At 42.2% G+C, this 23,267-nt stretch overlaps 1 protein-coding gene across 6 annotated transcripts in view; it reads left to right on the forward strand.

Annotated features, from left to right (window-relative positions):
- Positions 1–23,267, forward strand: part of LOC109869128 (protein kinase C and casein kinase substrate in neurons protein 1-like) — a 59,989-nt gene that overhangs the window by 30,816 nt on the left and 5,906 nt on the right. For all 6 annotated transcript variants that reach the window (XM_020459026.2, XM_020459023.2, XM_031804465.1 and 3 more), the window contains 6 exons: positions 6,909–7,038; positions 11,018–11,174; positions 11,662–11,897; positions 15,890–16,045; positions 19,962–20,137; positions 23,121–23,241. In XM_020459026.2, coding sequence (XP_020314615.1) covers positions 6,976–7,038; positions 11,018–11,174; positions 11,662–11,897; positions 15,890–16,045; positions 19,962–20,137; positions 23,121–23,241 — 909 coding nt within the window. In that variant the 5' untranslated portion in view covers positions 6,909–6,975. The remainder of the gene's footprint in view (positions 1–6,908; positions 7,039–11,017; positions 11,175–11,661; positions 11,898–15,889; positions 16,046–19,961; positions 20,138–23,120; positions 23,242–23,267) is intronic.

Raw genomic sequence — 23,267 nt, forward strand, 5'->3', positions numbered from 1 at the left:
TGTAAATATTGTGTTTGACAAACTGCACTGCGTTACTGTGCGGCTGATTCAGACATTACTGTACTGCAACTGCAATATAGCTGCCCTGCCTGTGCTCCTCGGTGCTCCTGCTAGTGTCACGATTCATCACACAGTACAAAATGTTCCCTGGTTCAGATTGAGATGAGTAGCCCATCATCGAGGCTTTGAGGTTACATACTGCAGAAATGTGTTCAAAGTAAACACATTGTTGAAACACTGTACCTCTCTATTGCATACTTTTTCAAGTAGCAGGCACAGCCACACAAACCACACAAATTCAGTCTTAATGCCAACTGCTCATGATTATTGTGGCGTTGTGACAGATTAAGACTGAAAAGTTTGAGCTGTTATCTATCATGTGCATATAAATTGGCCTCTGAGTTCCACCAGTCCCATCTTTCATGTGTAAAAGTCAAACTGATCACAGCACTCAACTTATGCAGGGGCAGCAGGTAGCTTAGTGGTTAGAGCGTTGGTCTTGTAACCCAAAGGTTGCAAGATCGAATCCCTAAGCTGACAAGGTAAAAGAAATCGGTTGTTCTGCCCCTGAACAAGGTAGTTAACCCACTGTTCCTAGGCTGTCATTGAAAATAAGAATTTGTTCTTAACTGATGCTGCTCCCTCTGAAGATTTACTCAACGTGGTCAGAAGGGGGAATATTCAGAGGTGGGGATTAATGGAAATATATGCACATTAATATTAATACCATTTATATGTACATGTTTTTTTGTATTGGATATATTTACCATCTCATATGGAGACAGAAACATAAACCTTTAATCTTATCATAAGTAGACATAATTGCAAATGATTAAATCCTTCCAATAGAAATTTTTAAAACAATTTAGTTACGAATTGAACTTAAATTCATTGAGTTGACTCTTCACATGGGATGATTTCACTGAACAACAAAAGTGAATATTGAATGATCCACATTGCATCTCCCAAAAACGTTTTCAACATACATCTGTAAAATGATAGTCTAGAAACTAAAGCTTTGGTTGTCTTCCTCTCAGACTTCCATGTCTTCTCCCTGGACCTCCTCAATGTCCACCTCTTGAATATCAGACTCTGAGGCCTCATCTTCACTGTCACCTTCCAACCTTGTTGAGGATGGCTCGTTGTCAGGTTCAAAAAGCCTCAAATATGCCCGGATGGCCACCAATTTTACAACCCTTGTATTGGGTCAGCCTGTTGCGTGCTTTGGTGTGTGGGTTCCCAAACAAGGACCAGTTGCGCTCTGAGGCGGCTGATGTTGGTGGGATTTGGAGGATGATGGAGGCAACAGGGGAAAGAGCCTCAGATCCACAAAGGCCCTTCCACCAGGTGGATGATGAGATATTTTGGCACGACTGCCATATTGCATCTCCATCCCAAAGCCCTTGCTTGGAAGTGTACATCGCCAGACTGCCAAGAACCTTGCCCTCATCCAGGCCAAGGTAGCAAGACACGTTAGTGATGACACCATAGGCCTGGTTGATCTCTGCACCAGACAGGATGCTCTTGCCAGCATACTTGGGGTCCAAAATGTACGCTGCGGCGTGTATGGGCTTCAGGCAGAAGTCTTCACGCTTTTTTATGTATTTCAGAACTGCAGTTTCCTCTGATTGGAGCAACAGTGAAGTGGGCAGGGCAGTACGGATTTCTTCTCTTACATCTGTAAGCAGAGTCTGAACATCAGACAGGATGGCATTGTCTCCCTCAATCCGTGCAGTGGCTACTGCTATAGGTTTCAGGAGTTTCAGGCTGCTTACCACTCTCTCACAAACTACATTATCCAGGAGGATCCTCTTAATGGGGCTGTCCATATCAGCAGACTGTGATATGGCCATTTCTTGGAGAGACTCCTTCCCTTCCAGGAGACTGTCAAACATGATGACAACACCACCCCAACAGGTGTTGCTGGGCAGCTTCAATGTGGTGCTCTTATTCTTCTCACTTTGCTTGGTGAGGTAGATTGCTGCTATAACTTGATGACCCTTCAAATACCTAACCATTTCCTTGGCTCTCTTGTATCCATTGTTTTCAGTGCCATGATGTCCATAAGGAACAGATTCAATGCATGAGCAGCACAGCCAATGGGTGTGATGTGAGAGTAGGACTCATTCACTTTAGACCAAGCAGCCTTCATGTTCGCAGCATTGTCTGTAACCAGTGCAAATACCTTCTGTGGTCCAAGGCCATTGATGACTGCCTTCAGTTAATCTGCAATGTAGAGACCGGTGTGTCTGTTGTCCCTTGTCTCTGTGCTCTTGTAGAATAGTGGTTGAGGGGTGGAGATGATGTAGTTAATTATTCCTTGCCCACGAACATTCAACCACCCACCAGAGATGATTGCAATACAGTCTGCTTTCTCTATGATTTGCTTGATCTTCACCTGAACTCTGTTGAACTCTGCATCCAGCAAATTACTAGATGAAGCATGTCTGGTTGGGGGTGTTGTATGCTGGACGAAGAACATTTCAGAAATCTCTTCCAATACACATTGCTTGTGAGCATCAGAGGTGAACCAGTTGCATACACAGCTCGAGCAAGACATTCATCAGCATTTCTCTGACTACGTTCCTCCATTGAGTCAAAAAAACGTCTGATTCCAGGAGGACCATGAGCTGTTGCTATCGATAAGGTGTCTGATTCATCATTTTCACCTCGAATAGAAGTAGAGGGACTTTTGTTTGTTGTGAGAGCTGAGGGAACTTTATGCACTTGTCCAGATGATTCCGCATTTTTGTTACATTCTTCACAATATGATTTGGCACAGTATTTGCAAATGTACACAGCTTTTCCTTCTACATTAGCTGCAGTGAAATGTTTCCACACATCAGATTGTGCCCGTGGCATTTTCCTGTAAAGATGAGGAAAAAAACTACAAATACAATGCCATGTACAGATAAATAGTTAAGCAGTTAGATTAAACAACTCCTTTGTAAGATACATGTTTTAAAATGAAACATGTATGGAAACAGGTGAATTAACACTCCTCAGTTAGCAGGCTCAAGCAAGCTAAAACCCACACGGTAGCAAAAACTAACTAGCAGAAATTGTTAACAAGTTAGAAATGATTTAAACACACTTTGCTGTAGGCTACTATTTACTTGTTAACAAAAAATCATGTATGTCGTATAAAATATATTCACCCCACCCAGTGTTGTAATCAAAAGTTACCAGAAAGCATGTAGTCCTTGGCTCAGACATTGTAGTCGTGTGGGCTCAATAGCCTCTCCTTAGTGTGCAAGATCTTGAGAATCAGCTGTACATGTGATGGAAGAGTGCACTGCACATGTGATGGAAGAATGCACTGTGCATGCGAAGGGTTGCAATTCCGTTGAATTGGGATAGTTTAACCAAAATATGCCACAAGACCTAGAATTGCCTTATGTGTATCCCAGAAAAAAAGGTAAACTTTTATAAGCAAACTTTTCTGATGAATTTAAGCAAATTTACCGGAAAGTTTCCGACCCTTTGCACCCCTAATGGTCAGACTGTTACTTAGTTCACCAGGTGATTCCATTACAGTACCAGTCAAATGTTTGGACACACCTACTCATTCAAGAGTTTTTCTTTATTTTTACTATTTTCTACATCGAATAATAATAGTGAATACATAATAGCTATGAAATAACACATATGGAATCATGTAGTAACCAAAAAAGTGTTAAACAAATCTAAATATATTTTACATTTTAGATTCTTCAAAGTAGCCACGCTTTGCCTAGATGATTGCCTTTGACAACTTTGCACACTCTTGGCATTCTCTCAACCAGCTTCACCTGGAATGTTTTTCCAACAGTCTTGAAGGAGTTAGCAGTTCTGTTATAATCTCCACCCGGCACAGCCAGAAGAGGACTGGCCACCCCACATAGCCTGGTTCCTCTCTAGGTTTCTTCCTAGGTATTGGCCTTTCTAGGGAGTTTTTCCTAGCCACCGTGCTTCTACACCTGCATTGCTTGCTGTTTGGGGTTTTAGGCTGGGTTTCTGTACAGCACTTTGAGATATCAGCTGATGTACGAAGGGCTATATAAATAAATTTGATTTGATTTGCTCGTTTTTCTTTGCCCAAGCAAGTCTTTTCTTCTTATTGGTGTCCTTTAGTAGTGCTTATTTGCAGCAATTTGACCATGAAGGCCTGATTCACACAGTCTCCTCTGAACAGTTGATGTTGAGATGTGTCTGTTCCTTGAACTCTGTGAAGCATTTATTTGGGCTGCAATTTCTGAGGCTGGTAACTCTAATGAACTTATCCTCTGCAGCAGAGGTAACTCTGGGTCTTCTTTTCCTGTGGCTGTCCTCATGAGAGCCAGTTTCATCATTGTGCTTGATGGTTTTTGAAACTGCACTTGAAGAAACTTTCTTGAAATGTTCTGTATTGACTGACCTTCATGTCTTAAAGTAATGATTGACTGTCGTTTCTCTTTGCTTATTTGAGCTATTCTTGTCATAATATGGACTTGGTATTTTACTAAATATGTCTATCTTCTGTATACCAACCCTACCTTGTCACAACACAACTGATTGGCTCAAACACATTAAGAAGGAAAGAAATTCTACAAATGAACATTTAACAAGGCACACCTGTTAATTGAAATGCATTCCAGGTGACTACCTCATTTCTATTTTATTTTAAATGTGAATTTTATTTAACACTTTTTTTGGGTTACTACATGATTCCATATGTGTTATTTCATAGTTCTGATGTCTTCGCTGTTATTCTACAATGTAGAAAGTAGTACAAATAAAGAAAAATTCTTGAATGAGTAAGTGTGTCCAAACTTTTGACTGGTACTCTATGCTAGATGGAGAAGTCAGCATAAGGCCAAACAGACATAGGTTATCACCTTTACTCCTAAAAATTCCTTTAAATGAGTCACTTTTGCGTCCCTTTGATATTTTAAGTAGAGATGTGGCACCAATATTGGTCTTTAAAAGCATGTTATATTGATTGAAGTGCCATTTAATATAGACCACAGACACAATTCAATAAAGTGCCCAAATCCAGCATATTGACATGTCCCTCTGTGCACTCTATCCACATTTCCACCATCATTGTAAAGCCCTAGTTTTGTGTTTAGTTAATGTGATTGGCGATTCATTTTAAGAAAAGAAAAACACCTGTCCATCATTTTAAGGTCAACCCTGTTACGTGAACTCTCATTTTAATATGGTGAAACTATTGCTTTGTAAATATCTAATAGTTCAATCATAGTGTAAAATCAGGTGAGCTGGTCTTTTCAGCCATTGTCTGGTGTTTTGTGGTGGAAAACTGAAGTGTGTCGAGCATATCACGTCAACCCTGTTCTCCACGGATAGACAGGCGAGAAATGTTTTAAAAATAACAGTTTTTTGTGAAGCTTGCATTCAATTGCCCCTCACTTTTGAACACAACAAGATTCCATTCCCCCTGTCACAAGGGGATTTATGGATGATTATGGATGATTTAAGATTAAATCACCAACCCTGTTGTGGTCAACCCTGTTCGGCACTAAATAGGCACTTACTATAGACATTTTTTTATTTAACAGTCAGAATGGAAAAACATGTTTTTTATTAAGTTGAACATGTGCTCGTCATAACAGAATGTTAAAACTAGGTTTAATACATTTTAAAAATCAACCAAGTTACACTACCCAAAAGGGACACATTTGTGGAATGACCTAGTAAGTGTCTTACTCTATGATAACTTCAAACCTGAGGTTTTTGCTCAATTTTTTTAATGTTTGAGGAAACATACCATAGTGTGTAGGGGCTGTTGTTGGGCTGGTACACATTCTCCCGATTCTGGCTTTAATTAGTTTCCTACCTTGTTTGGGAACCATTTAACATTATTTAATGTAGTGTATCCCTCCATGTGCTTGCTGTTTTGCGCTAGTTAGTTGTTGTGGAGACTTCCAGGCCTGAAGGAGATGCCACTAAAGAACAGTACATTGAGACAGTAAAGGAGAGCAAACTGAATTAAGTTTCAATTAGAGCTCAATACAAGAATAAACGCTAACCAGTCTGTGCTATTTTATTCTTTGTGGGGAAGAATCGACCAGCCGTCAAAGGAATAGATACAAATCGTCTCAAATCTTGGAGGAAAGCCAGGAAGCACTATATGTTTTAGAGGGAGGAAGGGTTTACAAATGAATTGGCAGTTTAATCACATTGTTAGAAGGCACCTACAGTTATATAACCTTAGATGTTTATGTGAAATCAATTAAAACAGGACTGCAATTTGTTTATTTTGGTCTCTTTTCTGATCTCTGGGTTGTGTAACTTCATGTAGACGTTTCAGAGGAAGATATAGTGAGTGTGTGTGAGTGGTGTGCGTTCCTGCCAGTCTGTCTGTGTTGGGTCTATGTGTGTGTCCATGTGTGTTAGTACAGTATGCATGTGTGTCTGTGTGCAGTGAGTATGTGTGTAATGTAGCACTCTTCCAGAAGGAACATGCCATGGGACAGGGACAGTTTATGCTGAGCTACTGTACAGTACGATACAGGGTCAGAACTCCATGATTACAGTGATCCTGTGGTTTCTGGGACATGCGTGAGGAAGATGGACCTTTCTGTTCCTTGGGGCCACAGAGCAGTGTGCATGGGGATAGAAGACCTATTTTAACTTCATTATTAGAACGGTCTCAGAGCCTCCAAAGGAAGCCTTTCATCAGTGCTGCTCACTGATTGGCTATGGAAAACATATGGTTTCTGAAAGCCCAAGTATCATATTTCATAGCATATAATAAATAATGAATGTTGCAGGATGTTCTACTGTATTGTATTTTCTACATGTATATGTATTGCAATCTCACTCTCTCCTCTCTCTCTCTCTCTCTCTCTCTCTCTCTCTCTCTCTCTCTCTCTCTCTCTCTCTCTCTCTCTCTCTCTCTCTCTCTCTCTCTCTTTCTCTTCCAGTGTGTGAGGGACCCAGCTCTGCTGCTGACACATTTAGAGTTTAGCCTGCTTTACCACAACCAGGAAAATGTCGGGGTCCTACGATGAATCTGCTGCTACTGCTGACGACGCTATGGACAGCTTTTGGGAGGTACTTCAGAAACACCATCCATACAGGTCATCTGGGCTATGAAGGGAAACCTATAGACCTTTATCAGCCATGTCACACACAACGATCCCTCTTTAGGAGACATGAGTCATAGGATCACTGGCCACCATCATCCTCTCTGGTGAAAAAGTTATTGACAACATGATACTATAGGTCACGTAATTTCATTTCTATGAGGATCAATAGAAATATGGTTGGTTAATCCAATACGTTGATGTTGTTGCACAGAAAATATCAAATTAGTGCTACGGAATTCACTATAGAGCACTATAGAGTCCCTTTTGTGTCATCGTAGGAGGAGGGTCACAGAGACCGACCGACAGAGCCTCTCAGTTAGAAGCAGCACTGAGGCAGCCATTCAGCCCACATCCACCTGCCCTAAAATCTATATACAGCCAAGAAAGCTCTGGCCACAGCATACTGAATAGCATAAGGACTCTTGTAGGGCTAGATGTTTGGTTCAAAATGAAAAACACGTCTGACAGAAAACAGCAAAAATACAAAAATGTATATTATCAATATACTGTAAACTCTTCTTAAAGGGACTTTGTTTTTGACACAGACACTGTACCCCACACCAGTCCTACCCAGCCTAGGGCCCTTCCTCGCTGAGTGGACTGAGTGGTCTTTGTCTGTGGGCTGCATTCCTGTCTCTGCCTCGTCCTGTCAGTGTCCTATCCCTGATAATCTGTCTGCCTGCATTAGAGCACAGTAAAGGATTATAGCAGTCAGTACACGAGCACACACACACACGCAGATGTGTGCGCGCACACAGAGGGGCACATACACATAGATGCGCATGTCATTACAGTGCCTTCGGGAAAGACTTGACTTTTTCCACATTTTGTTAGGTTCCAGCCTTATTCTAAAATTTATTGAATTGTTTTTTATAAACTGTATTAATAGCTACAATAATGACAAAGCAAAAACTGTTTTTATACATTTTTGCAAAAAGAATTCAATGAAATATCACATTTACATAAGTATTCAGACCGTTTACTCAGTACTTTGTTGAAGCACCTTTGGCAGCAATTACAGCCTCAAGTCTTCTTGGGTATGATGGTACAAGCTTAGGACACCTGTATTCGGGGAGTTTCTTCCATTCTTCTCTGCAGATCACACAAGGACATTCAGAGTCTTATCCCGAAGCCACTCCTGCATGGTCTTGGCTGTGTGCTTAGGGTCGTTGTCCTGTTGAAAAGTGAACCTTTGCCCCAGTCTGAGATCCTGAGTGCTCTGTAGCAGGTTTTTCAAGGATCTCTCTGTACTTTGCTCAGTTCATCTTTGCCTCGATCCTGACTAGTCTCCCAGTCCCTGCCGCTGAGTAACACCCCCACAGCATGATGCTGCCACCACCATGCTTCAATGTAGGGATGGTGCCAGGTTTCCTCCAGATGTGACACTTGGCATTCAGGCACAAAGAGTTCATTCTTGGTTTCATCAGACCAGAGAATCTTGTTTCTCATGGACTGAGAGTCCTTTAGGTGACTTTTGGCAAATTCCAAGCAGGCTGTCATGTGCATTTTACTGAGGAGTGTCTTCCGTCTGGCCATTCTACCATAAAGGCCTGATTGGTGGAGTGCTGCAGAGATGGTTGTCCTTCTGGAAGGTTCTCCCATCTCCACAGAGGAACTCTAGAGCTATGTCAAAGTGACCATTGGGTTCTTGGTCATCTCCCTGACCAAGGCCCTTCTCCCCTGATTGCTCAGTTTGGCCAGGCAGCCAGCTCTAGGAAGATTCTTGGTGGTTCCAAACTTCTTCCATTTAAGAATGATGGAGGCCACTGTGTTCTTGGGGACCTTCAATCCTGCAGAAATGTTTTGGTACACTTCCCCAGATCTGTGCCTCGACACAATCCTGTCTTGGAGCACTACGGACAATACCTTTGACATAATGGCTTGGATTTTGCTCTGACATGCACTGTCAACTGTAGGACCTTTATAAAGACAGGTGTGTGCTTTTCCTTAATCACGTCCAATCAATTGAATTTACCACAGGTGGACTCCAATTTGTAGAAACATCTCAAGGATGATCAATGGAAACAGGATGCACCTGAGCTAAATATTGAGTCTCATAGCAAAGGGTCTGAATACTTATGTAAATAAGGTACTTCTGTTTTTTTATTTTTAATCAATTTGCAAACATTTCTAAAAACCTGTTTTTGCTTTGTCATTATGGGGTATTGTGTGTATTGAGGACGTTTACAGTGGCTTGCGAAAGTATTCACCCCCTTGGCATTTTTCCTATTTTGTTGCCTTACAACCTGGAATTAAAATAGATTTTTAGGGGGGTTTGTATCATTTGATTTACACAACATGCCTGCCACTTTGTAGATGCAAAATATTTTTTGGGGTGAAATAAACAAGAAATAAGACAGAAAAACAGAAAACTTGAGCGTGCATAACCCCCCCAAAGTCAATACTTTGTAGAGACACCTTTTTGCAGCAATTACAGCTGCAATTCTCTTGGGCATGTCTCTATAAGCTTGGCACATCTAGCCACTGGGTTTTTGCCCATTATTCAAGGCAAAACTGCTCCAGCTCCTTCAAGTTGGATGGGTTCCACTGGTGTACAGAAATCTTTACATCATACCACAGATTCTCAATTGGATTGAGGTCTGGGCTTTGACCTGGCCATTCCAAGACATTTAAATGTTTCCCCATCGAGTGTTGCTTTAGCAGTATGCTTAGGGTCATTGTCTTGCTGGAAGGTGAACCTCCGTCCCAGTCTCAAATCTCTGGAAATCTGAAACAGGTTTTCCTCAAGAATTTCCCTGTACCAGTTTCTCTGTCCCTGCCGATGGAAAAACATCCCCACCGCATGATGCTGCCACCACCATGCTTCATTGTGGGGATGGTGTTCTCGGGGTGATGAGAGGTGTTGGGTTTGCGGCAGAAAGTGTTTTCCTTGATGGCCAAAAAGCTAAATCTTCCATATGTTTGGGGAGTCTCCCACATGCCTTTTGGCGAACACCAAACGTGTTTGCTTATTTCTTTCTTTAAGCAATGGCTTTTTCTGGCCACTCTTCTGTAAAGCCCAGCTCTGTGGAGTGTACGGCTTAAAGTGTTCCAATGGACAGATACTCCAATCTCACAGGTGGACTTTATTTAACTAATTATGTGACTTCTGAAGGTAATTGGTTGCACCAGATCTTGTTTAGGGGTTTCATAGCAAAGGGGGTGAATACATATGCATGCACCACTTTTCCATTTTTACTTTAAAAAATAAAAAAAATTAACAAGTTATTTTTTTAATTTCACTTCACCGATTTGGACTATTTTGTGTATGTCCATTACTTGAAATCCAAATAAAAATCCATTTAAATTACAGGTTGTAATGCAACAAAATAGGAAAAACCCAAGGGGGCTGAATACTTTTGCAAGGTACTGTATTATATTTGATTCATTTTAGAGAAACTTAACAAAATGTGGAAAAAGTCACAGCGATGGCCACACACACAAAGCCGCTGCCATTGCATAACTACACATGCACAGGCATGAGCCGCCCCCCCACCTCCCTATGTCATGCACCAGGAGCTTATGCATCCTGCAGGCACTGCAATGCCTGTGTTAAGGTGGCATCTCTTAAGGTGGTATGAGAATGATGAAAGTGAGTACAGGTGATTCTTTATTGTTACTCCAGGGTATTAGTAGATAATTTATCATTTCCATCACTACACCACAGTTAAACAATTTATTTGATCTATTTTATCTCCATTTCTTATTTGACTCTCTCTCTCTCTCTCTCTCTCTCTCTCTCTCTCTCTCTCTCTCTTATTTTACAGTTTATGTTGGCCCGTCAGATTAGTTATTTCCACCTAAAGATATCTTAGTGCTCTTAGAGATTTGGCATATTGAGTATTGCACTTGACTGCATCCTCATCTTCAATCATTGATATGTAGGGAAGCCTTGTGTTTTGCTCTTGTACCTCATATGTCTACCCTCCTCTGACCATTCTCAGGTGGGAAACTACAAGCGCGCCGTTAAGCGGATTGACGACGGCCACCGGCTCTGCAATGACCTCATGGGCTGCCTTCAGGAACGTGCCAAGATTGAGAAGGCCTATGGTGACCAGCTGACCGCCTGGTCCAAGAGATGGAGACAGCTGATCGAGAAAGGCCAGTATTGGGATTGTCTGTTTGGCATCTGTTTTGAGGTCTTCATCCCATGTTAAATTCCTTTGATTTAACTCACTGCTCAGTTCCACCTGTCCCGATTTGTATTGTGAGTGTTTTCTGTAAGATGAGGAGGCTTAACTTGTTCAAACTGGAATGGCTCATAAGAGCAGGAGCGTGAGACAGCTTGATGTACAAGTAGCGTGAGACGGCTTGATGTACAAGTACACCCCCTGGAAAGGACGCTAGTCTATCGCAGGGTCTTACCCCCAATTATCTCCTTAATACTAAAGGCCAAACAGAGATTTATTGGATCCCATTTCTTCAGTCTTTGGTATGACTCGGTTGGGGATCAAACTTCCAATCTTTCAACCTCAGGGCGGACACTCTGACCACAAGGCCACTGAGATGGTCACGTTCACATTTTCAATAATTTTTTCTGCCACCTATATGTTTTGATTGAATGTCCCCCTGTATTCTCTAACCCCAGGACCCCAGTATGGCACCGTGGAGAGGGCGTGGCTGGGTGTGATGACCGAGGCTGAGAAGGTGAGTGAGCTGCACCAGGAGGTGAAGAACGGCCTGCTCAACGAAGACCTGGAGAAGGTCAAGAACTGGCAGAAGGAGGCCTACCACAAGCAGATGATCGGAGGCTTCAAGGAGGCCAAAGAGGCCGACGAGGGCTTCAAGAAGGCCCAGAAACCATGGGCCAAGAAGCTCAAAGAGGTAAGTGGACAGAAAGTTTTAGGGAAGGGGATCTGTTGTATCCTCCTTATTGCAACATCATGTGTACTTACATGGCTAACATGAATATCAGTTACTTTTAGAGTGATTTGGAAAACCAATTTATTATTAAATACAAAGTGTACAATACAGTGAATGTATGAATGTGGGTAGCTATTTGACGCGCTTGGCTGTCTTCATGACTGACCTCTGACTACAACTGGTTGATTCGTCTATTTGGTTGTGCATCAGTCTGTCTGGCTGCAAAGGTACTGCATGGGAGTAGGATGGGTGACGCACACATTACACAGCTGTCATTGGACTGGGACTCGCTGGAGTCAAATCAAATCAAATCAAATTTTATTTGTCACATGCGTCAAATACAACAGTGAAATGCATACTTACAAGCCCTTAACCAACAAGGCAGTTTTCAGAAAATACCCAAAAAATAAGTAAGAGATAAGAATAACATATAATTAAAGAGCAGCAGTAAATAACAATAGCGGGGCTATATACAAGGGGTACTGGTCCAGAGTCAATGTGCGGGGGCACCTGTGTCGAGGTAATTGAGGTAATATGTACATTTAGGTAGAGTTATTAAAGTGACTATGCATAGCTAATAACAGAGAGTAGCAGCAGCGTAAAAGGGGTTTGGGGGGGTAATGCAAATAGTCTGGATAGCCATTTGTTTAGCTGTTCAGGAGTCTTATGGTTTGGGGGTAGAAGCTGTTTAGAAGCCTCTTCGACCTAGACTTGGCACTCTGGTACCGCTTGCCGTACGGTAGCAGAGAGAACAGTCTATGACTAGGGTGGCTAGAGTCTTTGACAATTTGTAGGGCCTTCCTCTGACACCGCCTGGTATAGAGGTCCTGGATGGCTGGGAGCTTGGCCCCGGTGATGTACTGGGCCGTACGCACTACCCTCTGTAGTGCCTTGCGGTCGGAGGCCGAGCAGTTGCCTGGTATTGCCATACCAGGCGGTGATGCGACCAGTCATGCTCTCGATGGTGCAGGATGCTCTCGATGGTGCAGCTGTAAAACCTTTTGAGGATCTGAGGACCCATGCCAAATCTTTTCAGTCTCCTGAATAGGTTTTGTCGTGCCCTCTTCACGACTGTCTTGGTGTGCTTGGACCATGTTAGTTTGTTGGTGATGTGGACGCCAAGGAACTTGAAGCTTTCAACCTGCTCCACTACAGCCCCGTCAATGAGAATGGGGGTGTGCTCGGTCCTCCTTTTCCTGTAGTCCACAATCATCTCCTTTGACTTGATCACATTGAGGGAGTGGTTGTTGTCCTTGCACCACATGGCCAGGTCTCTGACCTCCTCCCTATAGGCTGTCTCATCGTTGTCAGTGATCAGGCCTACCACTGTTGCGGCAGGGTAGCCTAATGGTTAGAGCGTTGGACTAGTAACTGGAAGGTTGCAAGTTCAAACCCCCGAGCTGACAAGGTACAAATCTGTCGTTCTGCCCCTGAACAGGCAGTTAACCCACTGTTCCTAGGCCATCATTGAAAATAAGAATGTGTTCTTAACTGACTTGCCTGGTTAAATAAAGGTAAAATAAATAAATAAATAAAAATCAGCAAACTTAATGAAGGTGTTGGAGTCGTGCCTGGCCGTGCAGTCATGAGTGAACAGGGAGTACAGTAGGGGACTGAGCACGGACTACTGAGGGGCCCTGTGTTGAGGATCAGCGTGGCGGATGTATTGTTACCTACCCTTACCACCTGGGGGCGGCCAGTCAGGAAGTCCAGGATCCAGTTTGAGAGGGAGGTGTTTAGTCCCGGTCCTTAGCTTAGTGATGAGCTTTGAGGGCACTATGGTGTTGAACGCTGAACTGTAGTCAATGAATAGCATTCTCACATAGGTGTTCGTTTTGTCCAGGTGTGAAAGGGAGGGGTGGAGTGCAATAGAGATTGCATCATCTTTGGATCTGTTTGAGCTGTATGCAAATTGGAGTGGGTCTAGGGTTTCTGGGATAATGGTGTTGATGTGAGCCATTACCAGCCTTTCTAAGCATTTCATGGCTCCAGACGTGAGTGCTATGGGTCGGTAGTCATTTAGGAAGGTAACCAAATCCAAATCCAATCAAATTTTATTGGTCACATACACATGGTTAGCAGATGTTAATGCGAGTGTAGCGAAATACTTGTGCTTCTAGTTCCGACAGTGCAGTAATATCTAACAAGTAATCAAACAATTTCCCAACAACTACCTAATATACACAAATCTAAAGGGGTGAATGAGATATGTACATATAAATATATGGATGAGCGATGGCCGAGTGGCATAGGCAAGGTGCAACAAAATACGTATATACATACATATGATATGAGTAATGTAAGATATGTAAACATTATTAAAGTGCCTTTATTTAAAGTTGCATTGTTTAAAGTGACTAGTGATCCATTTATTATGGATCTGAGTTAGTGATTGCTGTTTAGCAGTCTGATGGCCTTGAGATAGAAGCTGTTTTTCAGTCTCTCGGTCCCAGCTTTGATGCACCTGTACTGACCTCGCCTTCTGGATGGTAGCGGTGTGAACAGGCAGTGGCTTGGGTGGTTGTTGTCCATGATGATCTTTTTGGACTTCCTGTGACATCAAGTGCTGTAGGTGTCATGGAGGGCAGGTAGATTGTCCCCAGTGATGCATTGTGCAGACCGCACCACCCTCTGGAGAGCCTTGCAGTTGAGGGGGGTGCAGTTTCCGTACTCTTCCGACACGATGCTCTCGATTGTGCATCTGTAAAAGTTTATCAAGGTTTTGGGTGAAGAGGCAAATTTCTTCAGCCTCCTGTTGCGCCTTCTTCACCAAACTGTCTGTGTGGGTGGACCATTTCAGTTTGTCTGTGATGTGTACGCCGAGGAACGTAAAACTTTCCACCTTCACCACTGCTGTCCCTTCGATGTGGATAGGGAGATGCTCCCTCTGCTGTTTCCTGAAGTCCACGATCATCATCTTATTTTGTTGACGTTGAGTGAGAGGTTGTTTTCCTGACACCACACTCCGAGTGCCCTCACCTCCTCCCTGTACCCAAGTGTTATTGGGCACAGGAACTATGGTGGTCTGCTTGAGACATGTTGGTATTACAGACTTAGACAGGGAGAGGTTGAAAATGTACAGTTGGTCTGCGCATGCTCGGAGTACACGTCCTGGTAATCCGTCTGGCCCTGCGGCCTTGTGAATGTTGACCTGTTTAAAGCTCTTACTCACATCGGCTACGGAGAGCGTGATCACACAGTCGTCCGGAACAGCTGATGCTCTCATGCATGTTTCAGTGTTACTTGCCTTGAAGTGAACATAGAAGTTATTTAGCTCGTCTGGTAAGCTCATGTCACTGGGCAGCTCTCGGCTGTGCTTCCCTTTGTGGACTGTTATAGTTTGCAAGCCCTGCCACATCCGACGATTGTCGGAGCCGGTGTAGTACGATTCGATTTTAGTCCTGTATTGATGCTTTGCCTGTTTGATGGTTCGTTGGAGGGCAAAGCGGGATTTCTTATAAGCTTCCGGGTTAGCCTCCTGCTCCTTTACCCTTTAGCTCAGTGTGAATGTTGCCTGTAATCCATGGCTTCTGGTTGGGGTATGTACGTACAGTCACTGTGGGAACGACATCCTCAACGCACTTATTGATAAAGCCAGTGACTGATGTGGTGTACTCCTCAATGTCATCGGAAGAATCCCGGAACATATTCAAGTCTGTGCTAGCCTAAGTAGCGTTTAGGCCATCTTTAAAATATTTGTCATTTGAGCTACATCTGAGTCAGCACACAAGCTGCTCTGCCAAATAGCTAGGTACTATAGCTACAGGTGTTTATGTGTTAGTTCTGTTTTGTGTAGTATAATGAGTCTTGCTGAGTCACTCATCCAAGCTGACCATCAGAGAATAACATTGCCCTTTCAACAATAACTAAATTAAGTCACCTGCATGCTTACATTTATTAGCATTTAACAATGTATCTATTGAGATACTAAGATTGTATACGTGCTTCCACAGATGGAGACTGCTAAGAAAACGTACCACATGGCGTGTAAGGAGGAGAAACTGGCCGCCACCCGAGAGGCAGACGGGAAGACACAGGCCTCCGTCACAACTGATCAGCAGAAGAAACTCCACGAGAAAACAGACAAGTGCAAACATGACATGCAGAAGGTGAGACAGAGGCCCGACAAATGGAAAAAAGGACATGACTACCTTTTTTGTACAAATGTATGAAAATGTAAGACTTCGAGCAAAATTTATGCCATAGAATTTGACGTTATATCTAACATGTCGTGACTTGACTTTAACATTAATCTGAAGACTATTATTTATCTAATTAATGAACTATGTTTAATTGTTAACCAGTTAAATGAATAATGTAACAATTAACTCATTAGGATCTGGGACACCACGAGAGCGGTTCTTTAAAGATTTACCATCTCCCGAATTAAACCCTAAAAGGTTTTTACCTATCACATCTATAAACAGTCAACTTATTAATAATAAACTCGTATCATATCATCATTCTGAACAGTTGTAACCTCCTGGCATCTGCAAAAACATGAGCCTTACTTATGATTTAGTACTACACAAATTGGTTTAATTATTTATTTACTAGCTAATTAAATGGGAACACAGGATAAACACTGGTTATTGACTGGGGACTTAATACGTTGAAAACAGGTCCCTAGCGGAATGATAACAACATGGCTGCTTGTTAAAGAAGAGATGGAGAGGGTGAGAGAGAGGCACAGAGACACTTAACATTGGTACGTTCAGAAACAACTTTCACCTACAGTAACCATATACTTTGCACACGAACCGCCGCCCGCTTTGAGTGAGAAATCATGAATGTATTTACGTGAAATGCCTGGGTCCGCCGGGGTTCTCTCGGTGAACAGGACAGCCTTGGAAAGGGGGGTTGGCCCTTTTGCAGCACTCTTGTAAGGCTCTGTCTGAAATGGTTTGAACAAGTCTTCTACTGTTGTCTTCTACTGTTGTCTTTCTTTGTAGTTTTTCGTATCCGGTGACTTGTCATGTAGTGCTGAACAGAACTACAGAGTTGATTTTCCTTCCATTCCCTCTTGAAGATGCTTCTTTGAAGATAGGCTAGCTTGAGCAGAGTAACAGGATGGTCCTACTTAAATTCGCTTTCGAAGATGCTTTACTTAGGTCAGCTAATCAGCCGTACCAGTGATTGTCAGGCAGGGGAGTTTATCTTCTCCACCTCATGTTGAGATTCAAAGTTCAAACCATTTTAAATGTGCAGCTGTGCGCTCCACATTTTTTCTGGTCTAATGTGTTCTTAACCCATCATTTATACCTTTTGCTCAAATTGAGTAGTTCGGGTAGGCTGACACACTCTCTGGCCTCACTTCGGGGCGGTGACTACTCACAGTACAAAGTTATGGAAAACAATTATCTCTTATAGCTCTTCAATTCACTTCCCTCTCTTAACAAACACTTTCATCATTTTTCCTATTACATGCACAAAGCATAGTGGGTAACTTGGGTGGGTATACTTTCTAAGTTAAAGTACTTCCTTTATAATATTTTTAATGACATCACAAAATAACAAACAAAATGACATTAGTGTTCTATAGATCGCCTCTGACCATTCCCCACATTCTACATTAGAAATATTTTTCCAGTATTTGCTTTTCAACGTATTCGAGTTTCAGCTGGAAAAAGGTCTGTTGAGACAAAGCACATTCCTTTAGTGAATTTGGAGAGCGCAAGCCTGGATCTTCTCCTTTGATTTACAACAAGACATGAGTTGTTCATCCCCACTAGTTCTTTCCTTCCCCCTCTACAGGTGAAAGGGGATCTGATTGAAGTTATTCATTGCAAACCTGATATGACCTATTTGGATTCTCGTGGATAGTCAGGACAAACATTTACATTAACATTTTAGTCATTTAGCAAACGGTCTTATCCAGAGCAACTTACAGTTGGTGCATTCACCTTAAGATAGCTAGGTGAGACAACCACAACCAAACAGGTGACAATTCCATTTTGACTAGTGTCATTACAACTGTTTTAAAATACAGTCGGAAGTTTACATACACTTAGGTTGGAGTCATTAAAACTCGTTTTTCAACCACTCCACAAATTTCTTGTTAATAACAAACTATTTTTGGCAAGTCGGTTAGGACATCTACTTTGTGCATGACACAAGTAATTTTTCCAACAATTGTTTACAGACAGATTATTTCACTTATAATTCACTGTATCACAAATCCAGTGGGTCAGAAGTTTACATACACTAAGTTGACTGTGCCTTTAAACAGCTTGGAAAATTCCAGAAATGATGTCATGGCTTTAGAAGCTTCTGATAGGCTAATTGGAGGTGTACCTGTGGAGGTTTACCTGTGGATGTATTTCAAGGCCTACCTTCAAACCCAGTGCCTCTTTGCTTGACATCATGGGAAAATCAAAAGAAATCAGCCAAGACCTCAGAAAGAAAATTGTAGACCTCCACAAGTCTGGTTCATCCTTGGAAGCAATTTCCAAACGCCTGAAGGTACCATGTTCATCTGTACAAACAATAGTACGCAAGTATAAACACCATGAGACCACCCATTAGCAATATCGCTCAGGAAGGAGATGCGTTCTGTCTCATAGAGATGAACGTACTTTGGTGCGAAAAGTGCAAATCAATCCCAGAACAACAGCAAAGGACCTTGTGAAGATGCTGGAGGAAACATGTACAAAAGTATCTATTTCCACAGTAACGAGCCTTATATCGACATAACCTGAAAGGCCGCTCAGCAAGGAAGAAGCCACTGCTCTAAAACCGCCATAAAAAAACAGACTATGGTTTGCAACTACACATGGGGACAAAGATCGTACTTTTTGGAGAAATGTCCTTTGGTCTGATTAAACAAAAATAGAACTGTTTGGCCATAATGACCATCATTATGTTTGGAGGAAAAAGGGGGAGGCTTGCAAGCCAAAGAACACCATCTCAACCGTGAAGCACGGGGGTGGCAGCATCATGTTGTGGGCATGCTTTGCTGCAGGAGGGACTGGTGCACTTCACAAAATAGATGGCATCATGAGGGAGGACAATTATGTGGATATATTGAAGCAACATCTCAAGACATCAGTCAGGAGGTTAAAGCTTGGTCGCAAATGGATCTTCCAAATGGACAATGACCCCAAGCATACTTCCAAAGTTGTGGCAAAATGGTTTAAAGACAACCAGGTCAAGGTATTGGAGTGGCCATCACAAAGCCCTGACCTCAATCCTATAGAAAATTTGTGGGCAGAACTGAAAAAGCGTGTGCGAGCAAGGAGGCCTACAAACCTGACTTACTTACACCAGCTCTGTCAGGAGGCATGGGCCAAAATTCACCCAATGTATTGTGGGAAGCTTGTGGAAGGCTACCCGAAATGTTTGACCCAAGTGAAACAATTTAAAGGCAATGCTACCAAATACTAACTGAGTGTATGTAAACTTCTGACCCACTGGGAATGTGATGAAAGAAATAAAAGCTGAAATAAATCATTCTCTCTACTATTATTTGACATTTCACATTCTTAAAATAAAGTGGTGATCCTAACTGACCTAAAATGTTTACTTTTTAAATGTCAGGTATTGTGAAAAACTGAGTTGAAATGTATTTGGCTAAGGTGTATGTAAACTTCCGACTTCGACTGTATATGTAGTGGTATTAACACTGTGGTGAGTGCGTGTGCTATTGCAGTATACTACGTACATCATATCTCAAACAGACTGATCATTATTATTAGTTTCTGTTTCTGTTAGTGGCTCAAGTGAAATAAAGCTGTGAAAAACAGAATCAATGCAGGACTATTTAAGACGACTTGTTGAGATTACAGTGGTGAACACACAGGACGTAATCCAGCAGGGTGGATCTCCGACTCTATTCATGGAGCCCTGGTGATGACAAGAGCAGATTACTCTGGGCCAGGGAGAGTGAGATGCTTACAGTATACACACCTACGGTGTACGGATGCAGGTTGCTTGGTATTCAACCCAGAGTGCAAAACGTCTAGTTGTAATGACGTCAAAATGACATCATTATCTGTCAGAGCTGATGCTGTCCTTATCATCCCCTAGGCTAAGGAGAAGTATGAGAAGTCTCTGTCGGAGTTGAGTGCGGTCACTCCCCCATACCAGGAGAGCATGGAGCAAGTGTTTGACCAGTGCCAGCAGCATGAGGTCAAGAGACTCACCTTCCTTAAAGAGATCCTGCTGGACATTAAACGCCACCTCAATCTCACTGAGAACCAAAGGTCAGTGACTGGTGTTATCCTCTATCGTCCCATACATACTACAGCCCATCCTTTATTACATAACCTACATCAACCTATCCTCCCACATGGCCTTTGAATGAAAGGGTTATTGAGGAAAACTTTTCAGTTAGTACAGGATCAGACCTGTGTTTAAATACTATTTAGGGTATTTCAATACTTTTAAAGACATTTTGATGTAAAAAAAAATTGATTTTTTTATTGGAAAATTAACATGGTTGAATATTGGAATGTATTTGGAAATACACTCGGAAAAGTATTGGCGCGTATTTGGAAATACTCAGACACAGGAAAGTGTATTTTCAAATGCAGATATTTAATTACTCAATGCATTCAAAACCCTTTATTCGTAGGGGTATTTGAAATAATGTATTTGGAAATACATGAAGTACATCTTCTTGGCTATTTATATAAAGTTATTTGAAATTACTTTAAAATACTTCAAATAGAAGTAGCTGATTTGGCCACATTATTTGAAAATACTCAAATAAACAGAAAATAAGTATTTAAATGACAAATACTTAAATACTCATGTGTTTTAACCCAGGCTTGTACAGATGTTGTACATACAGTGCATTCGGAAAGTATTCAGACCCCTTGCCTTTTTCCACATTTTTAACATTTTGTTACGTTACAGCCTTATTCTAAAATTGATTAAATGAATGTTTTACTCATCAATCTACGCACAATTCCCCATAATGACGAACCAAAAACAGGTTTTTGAACATTTTTGCAAAAAAATTTCACCCTTTTCTATGAGACCCGAAATTGAGCTCAGGTGCATCCTGTTTGCATTGATCATCATTGATATATTTCTACAACTTGATTGGAGTCCACCTGTGGTAAATTCTACAACATTGAAGGATTCTAAGAACACAGTGGCCTCCATCATTCTTAAATGGAAGGAGTTTGGAAACACCAAGACACTTACTAGCGCTGGCCGCACGGCCAAACTGAGCAATCTGAGGAGAAGGGCCTTGTTCAGGGTGGTGACCAAGAACCTAATGGTCACTCTGACAGAGCTCCAGAAGGATAAACATCTCTGCAGCACTCCACCAATCAGGCCTTTTATGGTAGACTGGCCAGACGGAAGCCAGCCCTCAGTAGAAGGCACATGACAGCCCGCTTGGAGTTTGCCAAAAGTTACTTAAAGACTCTCAGACCATGAGAAACAAGATTCTCTGGTCTGATGAAACCAAGATTGAACTCTTTGGCCTGGACTAAACCTAGGACCATCCCTACAATGAGGCATGGTGGTGGCAGCATCATGCTGTGGGGATGTTTTTCAGTGGAAGGGACTAGGAGACTAGTCAGGATCAAGGGAAAGATGAATGGAGCAGAGTACAGAGAGGTCCTTGATGAAAACCTGCTCCAGAGCGCTCAGGACTTCAGACTGGAGCAAGGTTCACCTTCCAACAGGACAACGACCCTAAGCACACAGCCAAGACAACGCAGGAGTGGCTTTGGGAGAAGTTTCTGAATGTCCAGAGCCCGGACATGAACCCGATCGAACATCTCTGGAGAGACCTGAAAATAGCTGTGCAGCGACGCTCCCCATCCAACCTGACAGAGCTTGAGAGGATCTGCAGAAAAGAATGGGAGAAACTCCCCAAATACAGGTGTGCCAGGTTTGTACTGTCATACCCAAGAAGACTTGGGTAATGGCTGTAATCACTGCCAAAGGTGCTTCAACAAAGTACTGAGTAAAGGGTCTGAATACTTGTGTAAATGTAATATTTCAGTTTTTGCTTTGTCATTATGGGGTATTGTCTATAGATGGATGAGGGGAAAAAACTATTTCATCCATTTTAGAATAAGGCTGTAACGTAACAAAATGTGGAAAAAGTCAAGGGTGTCTGAATACTTTCCAAATGCATTGTATAATGAAATTGGTATCATCTACACAACAGCAAATCTGCCTTGAAAAACAATTCAACATTTGTGTTGATAATACAGTCAAAATACCTTAATTACAGCATTAATCTCTTTAAGTGCTTATCTGCATTATTTTTAGTTATTAGTTGAGTCTATGGATTATTTTAAACATCACATTCAGAGGAAATCTACTCCCAATGTGCTTGATTTATGTTGTCGCTTTCATTACAGTTAGTTTCAAATAGATAAATCTCAATGATGCAGTTAATTACATTTCAGACAAATTGCATCATGTCAGAGTGAATGCTTGTCATATTCTTGGCTGTGAATCAAATTGCGTGTGATACAAAGCCAGGTTCCATGGTGATTGGAATAAGGAGTTCATTCAAGCTGTTTCCTGGGCGTTTGGTCTTGATTTATGATTAGTATGGAGGATGAGTGTAGGCTTTTATAGTGTGGTATGGAGTACTAAGTACACTGGCCTTTTGGACGACAGTATTGGTGATAACCCATAAATCAACCATAGACAGGGTTATGGTATGCCAACAACTACAAACCCAGGCCTCAGCTTCCACCAACACACTCATGCAAATACAGACAGCTTGTCTCAGTGACAGCTGTAAAAGCAGAAACATCACTTGTATGTGTTTGGAAGAATTCGAATCGTCCATTTGATTGTCCATTATAGCATCTTACGCCTACATTTTTTGCAATATCACCCAGGAAATGTCATCATCTGTAGGGCTTGACTGTCAGTTATTCTGTGTTTTTGTCTCCACCTTATGGTGGAAAAATGCCATCTGTCGGGACTCCACCTCATATCTCACTACTCCAATGTGAATGCAAATGTGTTGTCTATATTCTGTGTAGCCTCACCTCGTGCTATGAATGGGCCTGAATTACCTTGTCTTTGAACCATTCCACTCTGTTGTTCTGAGTGCTGGCCCTTCATAAACAACTAGAAACCCTCCAGGAAAACAGTACCATCAGCGCTGGACAGTTTGCACTGGCAGCCCTACTGTATTATTGTCCCTTAAACAGGCCCCCTCTCTCTCTGCGTGTTACAATGTGCTCTCTGTCTTCTCCCCAGCTATGGCACGGTATACAGAGAACTGGAGCGCACCATCCTGGCTGCCAACACACAGGAGGACCTGCAGTGGTTCAGCAACCACCATGGCCCTGGCATGCATATGAACTGGCCCATGTTTGAGGTACTGTGCGGTACTCTGCATTACTT

This window comes from Oncorhynchus kisutch, linkage group LG24 (assembly GCF_002021735.2).
Source record: "Oncorhynchus kisutch isolate 150728-3 linkage group LG24, Okis_V2, whole genome shotgun sequence".
Classification (NCBI taxonomy): domain Eukaryota; kingdom Metazoa; phylum Chordata; class Actinopteri; order Salmoniformes; family Salmonidae; genus Oncorhynchus; species Oncorhynchus kisutch.